The sequence below is a fragment of the Mus caroli genome, unplaced genomic scaffold, assembly GCF_978045245.1.
Source record: "Mus caroli unplaced genomic scaffold, Mus_caroli_1 scaffold_18, whole genome shotgun sequence".
NCBI lineage: Eukaryota > Metazoa > Chordata > Mammalia > Rodentia > Muridae > Mus > Mus caroli.
In genome coordinates, this window is record NW_028227273.1 from 68,408,294 (window position 1) to 68,422,938 (window position 14,645).

General features: G+C 50.4%; 1 protein-coding gene across 2 annotated transcripts in view; it reads right to left on the bottom strand.

Moving 5' to 3' along the window:
• The window catches only part of Lmf1 (lipase maturation factor 1), an 83,876-nt gene extending 70,969 nt beyond the window's left edge, over positions 1–12,907 (bottom strand). The window contains exons 1-2 of one of the 2 annotated variants that reach the window (XM_029471135.2): positions 12,629–12,907; positions 9,992–10,058 (exon numbers count right to left, since the gene is read on the bottom strand). In XM_029471135.2, the coding sequence (XP_029326995.1) occupies positions 9,992–10,034 (43 nt within the window). In that variant the 5' untranslated portion in view covers positions 10,035–10,058; positions 12,629–12,907. The remainder of the gene's footprint in view (positions 1–9,991; positions 10,059–12,628) is intronic. The other variant, XM_085833368.1, reaches the window with a different exon arrangement.
• Between the last annotated feature and the right edge of the window lie 1,738 nt (positions 12,908–14,645).

Genomic DNA, 14,645 nt, shown 5'->3' on the forward strand with positions numbered 1-14,645 from the left:
CAGTGCCTCAATGAGCCATGCCAGCCCTGCCAAGTCCCTGGGCTGCAGTGACTCAGGGAAGGTGCACACGTCTTTCTAGGTAAAGACACGAGCAGATGCCCCCTTCTTTTGCACAAGGACAGGGATCTTGCTATGCCCAGCCTCAAGGGGCAGACAGTAGTAGGAAGACAGGCAGGCACAGAGATGCAGAGACTCACGGGTAGAATTCACATCACAGGGTATATGTGGAAGGATAAAGCCAGGCTATGGGGTGGGGAATATTTGCTTGGCAGTCCTCAGGGACAGAGGGAAGGAGTAGGCAGCCAATACAGAAACCATATAGTGCTCATAGTTAGCACACAGACGTTTGCCTCTGGGGACTAGCAAAGTGGAGCAGGGGTCAAAGCTGTGCAAGGCTGACAATCTAAACCCGATCCCCAGAAGCCATGTGGAAGAGTGACCTGACTCTAGAGAACTGTCCTTGAATCTTCATCCACATGCACACCAAGGCCCGTGTGCACCTGCACTACATACGCACATCACACACGCATCAGAAACATGCAACAGCAATAAGAATAAAGCTCACCTCATCTCTGACTCCTCCTCATAGTCAGCCTATGAATGCCCTAGAGATGTCTATCATGGCGAGGACCAAACAGAAAACCAGCTACAGTGTGCCAGCCGTGGAGATGCATGCCTAAGAGGCGACCGACACCGGTAACACACGTAGTGATCATACTTGGAAAGAAGGCATAGTATGCTGGACCAGAGGACAGGGACTGTCTAGAAGGACCTGTTACCCACTTCAGAGCCATGAGCGGTAGCCAAACCACATCAGTGGCCATCTCCTCCTACAGATGCACACACAAGAGCTGCCATTGTGACTGCGGGGAGCAGGGCTTCCTCTTTAAGAGTCTCTGTTTCAAGAACATCAAAGCACTTGCAGCAGACACTGGCATGTGGACGCTAGCTGGGGCAGCCAGCAGAGTCTCTTCCTGTTCCTCACACTGGCAAAAGGCAGGCTTGCTGGCAGTGTTCACCCACGGCTACCAAGGAGCCTGGGAGGCAGGAAGCACAGGGGACACACAGGTGCTGGAGGGGCCAGGCCAGCTGGCGATCTTGATGGCATCTGAAGAGACCAAAGCACTGCTCTAGCCTCTCAGCTGCCTGATGCAACCAGGACATCATCACACTTGCACAGGGTGGGGGGCACTTAGTGGGCAACAAGCACACAGGATGGCCTGCCTTGCCTCAGACAAAGAGTTGCAAGCTGGGTAAGCAGATGAGGATCCCATTGACCTGCTGCTGTCAGATGTCTCCTGTGGGTGTGGGCATGGGGGGGCGTGGCTAACAGATGGCTCTTCAAAAGAATACTGCACTAGGTCTGGAGGGGGAGAAGGTCGTGGAAGTGGAAAAAGTGCTTGTTGATGCTGAGGCTTGTTTTCAGCGAGACACCAATACCTGAGGATTACACAGATCTCTAGGAAGCAGAGAGGGGCAAACCAACTAGTGGAAGAGAATCAGGCAAAGACAGCTAACCTGCCTGCTAACCCACGATCTCCAAACCCAAATGTCTAAAACACATCTAGTCGAGTAGCACTAGAGAGGCTATAGAGAGAAACCTCCACAGCATGGGGAGAAAGAAGCATAGGTTGCGTAACGTGTTTTCTGTACAATGAAAATATCAAGAGGGTTAAGCAGTCCCACTGGAAAGTTTAGAATAAGTTGGTGAGATAAGATCAGAGATGAAAAACTTAACCACCAAAGGAGGACCAATTCTCCATGTCAGGGGCAGGGGTGGGAGGGAGGTAAAAGTGAACAGACAAAATAGTTGCAGCTCTCTATCTGGCCCAGAAGGCAACAATATTTGCAGAGACACAATAATGCACAGATTGTGTGCATTGCAAACCAGTAGCAATTATATCTGAACCACTTCTTGGTCCTTGGACTAAAGTCAAGTATAAACGATGTCTGTGACATAGTTATGGTAAGATGGTGGAAATGGCATGAAGGGCCTGTGAGGGGTCCTTGCTACTCCTGACAGGCAGTACATGAGCAATGTCTAAAAGGGCCACACCAAGATCGATCCATGCACAGACCTCACTGGAAATACAAATTCGGGGGGGGGGGGGACTGGCAAGATGGCTAAAGATGGTAAAGGTGTTTGATGGGCAGTTTTAAATATCAACTTGCCATAGCCTAGAATTAACCGTGGAGAGAGTCTCAATTGAGGAATTGTCAAGACTGAGTCAGCCTGTGGGCCTACTTGTGGGGATTATCCTGATGCTTCATTGGTGAAGAAAAACCAGTCCATTGTTGGTGGCACCATCCCCTAGGCTGGCGCTCCTGAACTTTCTCCACCAAGCGTGAAGAAATAAGTAAATCTCACTTCTGGGGGTGGGGGCAGAGAAAGCTGGATGAAAGCCATTGACAACACAGATATATTTATTCTCTCTCTGTTCTTGATTGTGGATATGATGTGATGGCTCCTTGTGCTCCTGAAATGGTGGATGGCAACTTGGAGTTGTAGGCTGAATAAACCATTTCCTCTACTGTGTAGCTTTGGTCAGTATATCTGATCACAGTAACAGAAATGAAACCAAGCTACCATATGGAGGCAGAAAGAAAGGGAGAAAGGAAGGAAGGAAAGAAGGAAGGAAGGAAGGAAGAAAGGAAGAAAGGAAGAAGGAAAGAAAGAGAAACAAACAACTCACTCCACAAAGTTGTCCTCTGACCGCTACATGTGTGCTACAGTATGTGAGTGCTCACACACATCACAGACACACTTATACAAATAATAATTTTTTAAATGAGAAACATGATGCAAATACCAGAATAAGTGCTAGCAGAGATAAGGGGGTTTATCTGGGGGGAGAGCAGGATCTGGGTTGAGCACGGTGGCTTTGTTTAGAATAGGTCCATGCGCATACCTAACTTCTTTGTGTTTAGCAATTAAAAGGATACTTTTTAGGTCATGGTCTAGCCAGAGTATAAGGAATCCAGAAGCTGATAAGCAGAAGATAATTTATAACTCCCTACACACACGGCATTGCTGTCTGTCTCTTTGGATGGCACCTGTCCAAAGTGGCTGAAGGTTACAGAACGACAGTGACTGTCATCAGGGTGGAACAGGGACACAGCTAGAGGGCAGTGGTCATCTGTGTGTGCACTGCTACTACCAGGGAGGAGTCAGACAGTTCATCACCTAAGCTGTCAACTCCAAACACCGGATGGGACATTTGCATGGTGTTGCACAAACCCAGGTTCCCAGCAACATTAAGCAAATTTTTATTTAAACTCTTAAAAATCTGATAAATAAAGCTAGTTCCTCCAGGACCACAAGAGAGGAGTTTCTGCCTGTTCTGCCTGTGGGGAGCAGAAGAGAAACAAGCAAAGATGGCCTGGTGCTGGAGAGTGAGAGACTGGTGGTGTGCCAGAGAGCAAGATGGACAGACGGCTTGATGGGTGAGGCCACTCAGCAACCAAAGGCAGCTTCAGAAGGAACAAACTTGAACTCTGACACATCATCACTATAGGGAACTGAGACCAAGTCCGCTGGGCTCAGCTGTCCTTGAGAGTGATTGGGGATGGAGACAACTTTCTACCCCAGACACACCCCATTTCCAAACAATCTGGCAAAAATAAAACTAAGAGGCAAGCCGGAAGAATTCCAGATAAAGCCCATCCAGCAGCCCCAGGACTCGAGTGAAACAGCTCTTTTTCTAAGTCTCGGAACTCTGTTCATTAAAGGGAACCACGTTTTGGAAGTGGAAGCAGGCGGGACCCCGAGTGAGCAACAAGGAATAAGGAAAACCCAGTAGCCCAGGCTAGCCTCAAGGTGACCTCGAACTGGGCTGCCCCTCCAGAGTGTGGGGAATACAGGCATGACTCAAAGCCAGGGCTTCCGGATGCTAGGCAATTAGAGATGGGGTCTCACTCTGCAAACTGTCCCAGCACTCCTTGTGCCTCAGTCTCCAGCCTGCTAGGATTAAAGGCGTGAACCATCCCACATGGAAACATTCTCTTTCAGATTCAATTAGTGATTTTTTTTTCACTAGATTTAAATCAGAAAAAGGGGGAAGGAAGGGAGCAAGGGAGAGATACACAGGGGAGGGGTGCGGGGGGGGGGGGTGAGAATCTGATCTCATGTCCCCATTTGGGTAAACACTGACCCTAGGCCCCTACCAAATGGTTGACTGAGGCAGTCTACAGCCAACATGCCACACAGTGGTCCTCACGTGCTGGAACCAGATTTTTCTGGGCTCTCGTGAAGGATGTGATGGGACATGGTACTGGGACAGAGGGCCTGCTGTCATCCTGAGTTGACATTTTCAGGAAATGAGCTCTGTGAGGCTATTCCTCCCCTAGTGACATACCAAGAGGTTAAGTCAATAGAGACAGGCCCCAGGAAGGAGACCTAGGTTGGCTTGCTGACGGCAGCTCCCGAGCTTAAGGCTGGCCTGGCCATTGAGGCTGCCACTGACTGTGAGGATAACTTAATTAAGGAAACTGCTTTCCTGGAGCAGTGGGGCTGGGAGCAGAGCGAAAGACTGTAAACTGCAGCAGAGGGCATGCAGGCCGCTGCAGTGTCAGCCACAGGTCTGGAAACAGTTTCATGGAACCTGCTGGGCCTGGCCACCGTGCTAATCACTTCCTGCAGGCAGCTCTGCTCCCTCACTAATGGGTCTTAATAAAAACTTCCAATTGGGCCAGTAAACCCCTCATTAAGCTGTTTTTAAAGCATGAATTTAAGAGCGGCAAGGGTGAAGGGTCACATGGAGCATTTAATTCACAACGGCTGGCAGGAGGCGCTGCCACGAAGGGAAACACGAGTGTCCCCAGCGTGTAAACATCCCATGTGGCCCAGGGTCTGCCAAGGATGGCCTGACAGCAGACCGAGCTCTCCACTTGGCATGGACAAAGCTCCCTGAATCATTAGACTATGGAAAAGATATGGAAAAGAACAGAACTCACGAGATAATCTGTGGGTACCGTTCCTGCTGTGCGTGCTGCAGTGAGGCCTGGGCCCTTGTGGGCTGCATGGGAACCATGGCTGTTCCTGCAGACCCCTGGCCTCTCTCCCCTGTGACTTACCCACTGGCTTGAAGCTTTCTTGGGTTACATGCTTTAAAGCTGTCCTCACGTGAGCTCATGGTGTGTTTACAGCTAATGGGTTGCACATGATCCAAGGCAAATGCCCAAGTGCCTCTGTGGATCCCTGCATCCGGACACTGCCGGGGGGAAAGCTGACACAGCAGAACTTCTGTCCTCAGCTGATGAGGCACAGCTTCTTACTGAAATGAAGGAACCCGGGCTCATCCAAACGCTAAGGTGCCCAGTTCTTATCCTGACCATGTTGGACTGAAACAGAGATGGCAAAGGGTCTTCTAGAATCCTTCTCTGCATCCCAGGGACCTTCATACCTGGGATATCCTTAGAGTATTAGATTCGTGCTGCCCTGAGTGGTGGGACCTAGAGGACATCAAAGGCCTCTAGTTACCCCAAACCTGTGTGATCCCCTAAGGCACAGGGCTTCTCACAATCCCATACTCACACAGTAGTAGCCTGGTCTCCCTTCCCAACAGTCACCAGAGATAGTGTGACCTCTCCAGAAAAAAACCAGTGTGCCAAGGGGCCCAGGCAGCGAGAATGGGGAGTGTGGCCTACACTGTCCAAGCATCGCTTGGGAGGCCAGGCCTAGACCCCATTCACCACAATCAAAGGACACACAAAAGGGTTTTGTGTTCTAAAACCCTCCGGAGGCTTCCGGAATGTGCCACATTTCATGACTGCCTATCTGGACCTTGAGGACTTTACAGTATCTATCTATCACCCAAGAGCCTAGCTGGAGGAGGCTGTGCTACTTGGCTGGACTCTATCATGCTGTTTTCTCCCAGGCCCTCCCCAGTCCTATCAGCAGGCAGCCCCTCTAGCATGATGCCCACAAGCCATCTCCCCCAGGACAGCCCTTGGAGCCAGAGCCGTCATCCTGTTGCTCCCTGTCCCCCGTGGGCCATGCCTAGGAGTCAGCCTGGGAAGAAGACTGAGGAGACTTTGCAGACAGAGTACAGGACTCAAGCCCCAGAGATATAAGGTTGCAGTTCCCTCTCTAAACCCTTCCCAGTGCACACAGAGCTCAGCAATGGCCCGGAGCCCAGGGGAGACAGTGGCCCATGCCAGGGACAGTGACTGAGCTGGGGACAGCAGTCACACCGAGTACTGAGTGTGCTGGGATGGTGCCTGCCAGGAGCAGCCCTGTCCTTCAGGAGACCTGAAGCCCTGCGGCTCAGCCTGGAGGGCTACTGAAGTTCTAGAGAACCAGGTGACAGGACATCAGCAATCACAGTCCCTCGGGGACCGGAGTTTCCTACATCCACAGGTGACAGGAGGAATTCTTTTCCAACCCAGTCTCTGATCTGCATGTTGCCCAGACAAGTCACCACTCACCTCCAGCCCACACAGCAACTGCATCTGTCTAGAAATGAGAGTACAGTACTGGGATAGTGACAGGTGACAGAGAGGAACTCAAAGCTGCCACAGCTAAAGGGGGCCTCTGAGAGAGACAGCAAAAAATTACTAATAAAAAACTTGAGTGTGTTGGGGAACTGTGATTGTCTGAGACATAGGAGGGCACCTGAAATGAGACCTCACTGCGGGCCTCCTTACCCAGAATCCTTCACTGACAGTGGTGATGTGTACACAAAAGGCCAGTCCCCCCACATCACTGCTCACACTTGCCCAAGAACAGAGGTGACTGGGACCCTGTTGCTAGCAGAACGGAGCATGTCCCCCACGAGTCCCTGTCCACAGACCCTTCTAGATCTCATGCCTTTGAGCATTGCAGAGCTTCCTTGTTCTCCAGTGAGGGCTGGTGGGACTTTGGTATTGACCGATGGGTATTTTTATTGATTCAGTTTTAACTAATATAATACATTCATGTTAAGCTGGGTATGGTGGTTCATGCCTGTAAACTGGCATTTGGGAGGCTGAATCGAGAGGATAAGGAGTTTGAAAACAGTATGGGGTGGGTAGGTAAGGCTTCTATCTTGAAATGAATAAACAAATAGATACAAATACAGACATACTACACACAGTGAGCAGCATACTGCACGGGGCTCCGGAAGCTCGGTGCATGTCAAATCACGATTCGGGGATAAAGCCCCACAGAGAGCTACCAGCCCGCAGCTCTACATTTTGGCTCTTAGTTCACTAAAGCCTCCATGTAAAACAGAGATGACTGGTACAGTTAAGATCACACAGCCAGAAGCCGGGCGTGGTGGCGCACGCCTTTAATCCCAGCACTCGGGAGGCAGAGGCAGGTGGATTTCTGAGTTCGAGGCCAGCCTGGGCTACAAAGTGAGTTCCAGGACAGCCAGGGCTGCACAGAGAAACCCTGTCAAAAATCACACAGCCAGGATGACAGACGGTGCTCACTGGGAGATCTCCAGCTCCTGTGGGTGGCAACCTCGGGCCAGAGACGAGAAACTCCACAAGAGTTTATAACTCTGTGCATATAGGCGTTTTGCCTATGTGTCTGTGTACCATGTGTGTGCAGTGCCCATAGAGGCCAGAAGAGGGCACTGATCCCCTAGAACTGGAGTTATTTATGGTTGTGAGCCCCTAAGTGGGTGCTGTGATCTGAACCCAGGTGCTCTAGAAGAGCAGCCAGTGTTCTTGTTTTCCTTTTTGGGTGGGTGTGTGTGTGTGTCTCGAGACAGGGTTTCTCTGTGTAGCCCTGGCTGTCCTGGAACTCACTCTGTAGACCAGGCTGACCTTGAACTTACACAGATCTGCCTGCCTCTGCTTCCCAAGTGCTGGGATCAAAGGTGTGGGCCGCCATCACCTCCCGGCTGCAGCTCACTCCAGCCCTTCCAGAAAAGTCTTCACCTGGTGCATCTGCTGCCCGCCCTGTGCTGCCTACCCAGATGGGCCTTTGTTCTCTGTGACAGCAAGAGAAATGGAAGGCAGGGATACAGCAGCACCATCAGCTTCCAGGTCCCTGTACCACCAGGTAAGATGGAGCTTGTAAGTGCTGGCAGTCAAGGACGAAGACCAATGGTGACTAGGCAGGGGTTTTCCTCTAAGTTTCTGAGGGGACCACCTAGAGGTCTTCTGCTGTTAACCCCTACCCCCACCCCCCACCCCCCACCCCCGCCCCGCACCTCTGCTGTGCATAAGAATTCCAAGTTCTTTTGTATCTTACCCCCTTCCCTGCTATGTGCCTGGAACCCTGGGGATACCCCACTGCCCACATTCCAAGATGGGGCAGCCACTGCCAAGCAGTGGCCTGAAGATGTGTGGAACACTTGCTACTTCTCATCGTGCCTGTCCTGTGACACAGCCCCAGCTCTGGAGAGTGCTGGCACCGAGCACCCAGAGTGCCTCAGACTTGACTTTTACCAGTAATGGGCAGAACCCTCTACACCAAGGAGCAAGGATCCCATGCAGATACAGGAGTCGAGGCCTCAAGGTTTCCATTTTCATAACCAGACCAAAAAGTAATCTTGTTGCAGTTTCAAATAAGCAATGTTCACTAAGAAAGGAGGGTTTGTTCCCGGAAGCGCTGGAGAACACAGGGCTCCCTGGGGGACGCTGATACAGAAATAAGAAAGAGATATGAACATCCTGGACTATTGTGTCCCGACCGGCCACAGTGATCCTGCTCTCAGCTGTGTAGGAAAGGCTCTGTCAGCACAGCTGAACAGTTTAGCAGACACACAGGGATCTGTCTACTTGGGGAACTAAAAAGGAGGGGAAACATTTACTGTGGCAGCAGACTGATGGCCTCGCATTTGCCAATGGATCCCCTTTTCTGGAACTGCAGGGAACACTCAGTAAGTGAGACTAAGACCATAGACCCGACAGTGACCTGGGACTCAGGCCTCCCTCACATCTGAAGCCACACAGTATAGGCAGGGTGTGGCCCAGACACACAGGCACAGCATGGTTAACTGCAGTGGGGTCAAGGTGCCTCCTGTGGTGTCCTTGGGTAGAACTGCAGGTCAGTAAAGACACCCTCCCCCACCCCCTCACTGTCCCCTTACAAAGTATCGTTGTCTTTTTTTGCAGGACTCTAGAGTTGGGCCAACTTGTGTGTAAGTCCCCAGGTTCTCAGCTTCCTGGCCACTTGGGGGCTGGCTTCAGACACTCTCTAGTGATTATCAACTGGTGTGGGCTGGGAGCATCCAAATGCTTTACTAGTCCAGTGCCCTGTACTCGCTACACTGCCTGCCCTGGCCAATGAACACACCTCCGTGCAGCTCAGTGGGCTACGGGACTCTAAGATGCACACTGGGGAGGGGCCTCCAGTACTTCTCCCAAATGCCTTCTCTAGTTATCACCTTAATAATAACTAACTACCATTATTCCCTGAAGTTCCCTGAAGCACAGGAGAAGATAAGGTTCTATGAAGCAGCTATGCACATCTTGCTTCACACCCTGAGACACACAGGACCTTTGTGTCCTGACCAGCCACACCAACCCTGCCCTCGGGAGCTGCCATTACTTTATTTTGTTTTATTGAGCTGGAGTCTCACTATATGGGACTAAAGGTGTGTGCTGTCACACCAGCCACCTTCTTTTTAAGATTGGCTTATGTTAATTTTATGTGCCTGTGTGCTTTGCTTGTATGCATATCTTTGCACCACACACCCGCAGTCCCTGCAGAGGCTAGAAGAAGACACTGGATCCCCTTGGAACTAGAGATACAAGTGGTTGTTAGCCTCTGTGTAGGTGCTTGGAACCCAACTTGGTTCCTCTACAGAAGCACTAAGTGCACATAACGTCTGAACCATCTCTCCAGCCGAGCATCTCTGTTATTATCCAGTGCAGTGCCTCACCTGGGAGCCCCCAGTCACAACCCACCCTAGCTGCTCACTTCTACCAGAGCACAAATGTCAGGACTTGCCAGCCTGCTAACAAACTGTAGAGCCATGCCCACACCCCAAGAGCCAGCAGTAAGGATTTAAACATGAGATAAGCCCCCATATCCGAGATGCATGGAGATACATACCCCAACACACAAGGCAAGCCCCCACACAGGTTTGTTTCTGCATGATTGTCACTTACCAAAAGAATACCTGAAACACACACAAAAAAGAAAGAACATTAAGACGCTGGCTTGGTTGTATACGTTAAACCATTATGCTTACCCACTGAGCCAAACCCACTTGTGAGCGTGGGGCAGTGTGGGGCCCGGGAGACACATCTCCAGCAGGATCAGCTGCTAGGCACTGGGTAGGCAAAGCTGGGGGAGACAGGGCCGAGAGGCCAGCAAAAGACACTGTGGAGTGAGCAGATGCAAGATTCTAATTGGCTGCCACTGCAAATGTTATACCCCAGGACCTCAAGATGGGGGTGCTTGGGTATCTTGACACAGATTACTGGAAGAGAAATTACATCAAAGGAACATGGCAGGCTCTGCTGCCGCAGTGTCCTTTACTTTATAGTCACAGTGGGAAGATGCCTGGGACTCTGATGCTGGGACCCATCATGCTGGACAGTGATGGGTGTGCTGGCTTGAATGAGAAGGGCCCCCAAAGTCTCCTGTATTTGAATGCTTCGTCACCAGAGGGTGTCAATATTGGAAAGAATTGTAAGAGTTAGGAGGTGTTACAGTGGGTGTGGTGGTGCATAACTTAATCTCAGCACTCGGGAGGCAGCAGGTAAATCTCTGAATTCAAGGCCATGATTTTCAGAACAGCCAGGACTACACAGAGAAACCCTGCCTTGACTAACCAAAACCAAAACCAAACCAAACCAAACCAAACCCCAAAAAACCCGAGGTGTGGTCTTGCGGGAGGAAGTGTGTCAATGGGGTCACTGGGGATGAGCTTTGAGGTTTCAACAGCCCATGCCAGGTCGGGCTCTCTCTCTCGCCTACCAATCAGGATATAGCACTCAGCTACTGCTCCAGTGCCTGTCCTGCATGCGTGATGATAATGGGCTAACCCTCTGAAACTGCAAGGCCCCAATCAAATGCTTGCCTTGGTCACAGTGTCCCTTCGTAGCAATAAAACAACAACTTAGTCACTAGGCAACGCTCTGTCACTGAACTGCACCTCCAGTGTGTCCCCACTCCCAATGCCATCCATACCAAACATGCACACCTATTTTATTGTGAAAGAAAGACACACTGGCGCATGCTACTCATGAAGGGTCCTAGAACACCATGCGGAGGGTGAAGCCAGGCACAAAGCCACATACTAAGGGATTCCGTCCACAGTAAATGCCGGGGCACTTAAGCACCATCGGTGTAAATGGAAAGCAGTTCTTGGTTACCAGGGGCCATGGGAGGAGCGGGTTCATGGGCTAAGATGCAGGGTTCTCTTGTTGAGATGAGAATGCTTTAAACTTTATGGCAAGGTTTTGTGAAGCCTGAATACATAAAGCCACTGACTTGTGAAGTTTAGTTTTGGTTTGTCCTACTCCAATTTCAGACAGAGTCTTGCTGTGTAGCCTAGGCTGTCCAGCAACTCACTGTGTAGCCCAGGTTTGTTTTGAACTTGCTGCCTGCCCTGAGTGGTAGGATGAAAGGCATATACCGCTTGACTCATGCACATTACGTAGATATGTGTCTGAGCTACATCCCAGTGACTAAGAAAAGCTGAATGCAATGTGTGCTAATGAAAGGAAAGAGCCTGAGACCTGCTGTGGGGTCTGAACTCACTGAGCAGGCCAACAGCCTGCTGCTTCTGAAACTAAGTCAAGTGATGCCCTGCCTGGCAGAGATACACGCTGTTCTCAGGTAAAACAAGAGTGCTGGAGGCTTTTTTCTTTTAACCACAGATGCTGGAGGCAGTGAGTACATCCTCTGAGCACCGTACTACATGTTCATAGAGGAGACAGTTAAGTGAACAGCACACTTACTCGCTCCTACTCATAGCTAAGCCCAAAAACACACTATGTGAAGACCTAAGTTTAAATCCCTAGGACCTGAGTAAAAGCTAGGTATGGATGTATGTGTTTGTAACCACAGCGCGCATGCTTCTGTGTGTGTGTGTGTGTGTGTGTGCGCGCGCAGGTGCACGTACATGTGTGGGCACACACACACACTTTCTTACTTGCTTTTGTGAGGAATTTTGTCAAAGCAAGGAGAAAAACAATCACTACAGATCCCATGCCCTCACCCGCTTCCCATATGTACACATTGATAATGCTTGCCACATCCACAGATTTCTCCAGCACGCCTTCCTGTGGTCCATAATCTCTCTGCCCTTGGAGATCCTCTGAACTCTAACACCTCCACTAGTCCTACAGGGCCCCATGAAGGCAAGTTTTGAGCCATGGCCCGATGTAATATTTGGCATAGGCTGCAAAGACTCTTCTTGGTAAGGGTAGAAGGGCGATGTTTTTCAAAGTCCTTCTGACCTCAGTGTGTCCACCAGCTGCCCAATGATCTCTGTCTCCATCTTATCAAAACTCACGGCTCAAGCAGGCTGGCAGCATATTCTCAAGGGGACACAGATCTCTAAGTACAATTACACATTTTATCCCCAAAGAGAAAAGCCAGAGTTTGGCTCAATGGTGACAGCAGCCTCTGCCAAGGCCTAAGCGTTTTGTGATACACCCCTGAACAAGCTCACTGTGGCACTTCAGTGGCCAGGAGGTAGGTATATGTCCAAAGGGCTAGGGGACAGGCTCTACTTACCAGATCTGCCCTACGTTGACCAGGGACATGTAGAGGGCCCAGAGGGCAGTCATGAGTATCATGTTGGCACAGCCGGTCACCAGGACAAAGGACGAGAGGCCCAGCCCAAGAAGAGCAATGAGGTCCAGGTTGAAGTTCATGTCTGACCAGTCCAACAACCACATAACAGTTGGTGTGTAGGTCCAGGCAGTCCAGCCACTGCTGCCCTGGAAGTACTCCTGGACATTCTTCAGGTACAGTTTGCAGGGCAGCAGGCCCCGGTCACCGATGAGGGCCTTGTTCTGATTGAACGCCACCAAGAAGGCCACAACTGGAAGACATACAAATGCAAGAGTTGTGAGTAGGGTCAGACCACCCCTCCATGGGCTCAGGGATGCAAGTAGGAACTGGGTCCCTGTGGGAAAAGGAGATGCTAGTGGCTGGGTGACGCAGGGACAGGTGAGACAAGTGGGCATGCATGGGCCCCCATGAACACAAGTGTACACGAATAAGATCAACTTCCACAGACCCAAGGGGACACAGGCAAGAACAGGCCTCCATGGGTACAGGAGAAGAGGCCCTTGGGTGAGCAGGGGATGAAGAGATAATGGCCCTACAGTCACAAGGACATACGAGGAGGATATGGCTCCACGAACATAACATAACATGTTCCAGTTTGCTTTCTGTTGCTGTGATGAACACCATGACTTCAAGCAACTTAAAAAACAACTTAAGGGCGGAAATGGCTTATTTCAGCTTATGCTTCCAGGTCACAGATCACGGAGGGAAGTCAGAGCAGGAACTCAAGCGGAAACCGTGAAGTAATGCTGCTTACCACATAGCCCAGGACCACTTGCCTTGGGATGGCGCCGCCCACAGTGAGCTGGGTACTCCTGCACCAGCTATCAATCATTACCATCGATGTCCCACGGACACACCCACAGCTCAGTGTGAAGGGGCAATTCTTCACCCGAAATTCCTTCTTTCCAGGTCAAGTTGACAATAAACACTAACCAGGGGAGGTCACAAACAGGCAACGGCAAGGGCCAGCAGCCTTGGCTACTCATGAGATTGTGACAGCCCGAGCTCAGAGTCCATTCCTAGGATCTTCCCTTTCACAGGGCACTTCCACTGCTTCCGGGTGTTCAGCTATGTGTGCCTAGTGCAGGGTGGGGGAGGAGTAGAATACAGCAAAGGAAAAGGTATGAGAGAGGAGAGGTAAGAGGCGCACACACAGACGGGACATGCAGAAGTGTCTTCATTAGCAAAAGATGGTCTATGTGGATGATCCCAAAGAACTTACAAAAAACAAGACAAAAATGGCAACCATTAGCACTAATGGTTAATTAATCAAGATCATGGAATGGGTCACAAGGTCAGAACAGAAGAACCGACTGTGCTCTTATATACAAGCAATGAACAGCATCATCTAAATTTGAAAAGAAAAGAAAAAAAAGAGCCAGGCAGTGGTAGTGTACACCTTTAAAGCCCGCACTCAGGAGGCAGAAGCCGGCAGATCTCTGAGTTCGTGGCCAGCCTGGTCTACACAGTGAGTTCCAGGACAGCCAGAGCTACACAGAGAAACCCTGTCTCAAAAAAAAAAAAAAGTATAAAAGCAACTGGAAATAGTGCAAGTACAAATCTAATAAACATAAGACGGCTCCATCTGTGGGAAACTGTAAATCACAGGAGAAAGAGAGAAGTGATTGAGGGTGTGGCGAGCTAAGCCACAGCCATGTCCTTGAAGAGCTGCACATGTCAGTGAAACCACAATCAACCATCTCAGCCACACACACACCGAGTCTGTCTGTAGGTCCTGACGGGCTGATTCTGACAGCATATACGAACTGTAATGGAAACAGAAGAGCCAATGTAATCAGAAGAGGAAGAGACTTGTGGCGTTCACGGTGACCATCTCCAGGATTCACTGGACAAATCTACACTAATCAAGATGTGGTGGCTTGAATATGCTTGGCCCAGGGCGTGGCACTATTTGGAGGTGTGGCCCTGTTGGAGTAGGTGTGTCACTGTGGGTGTG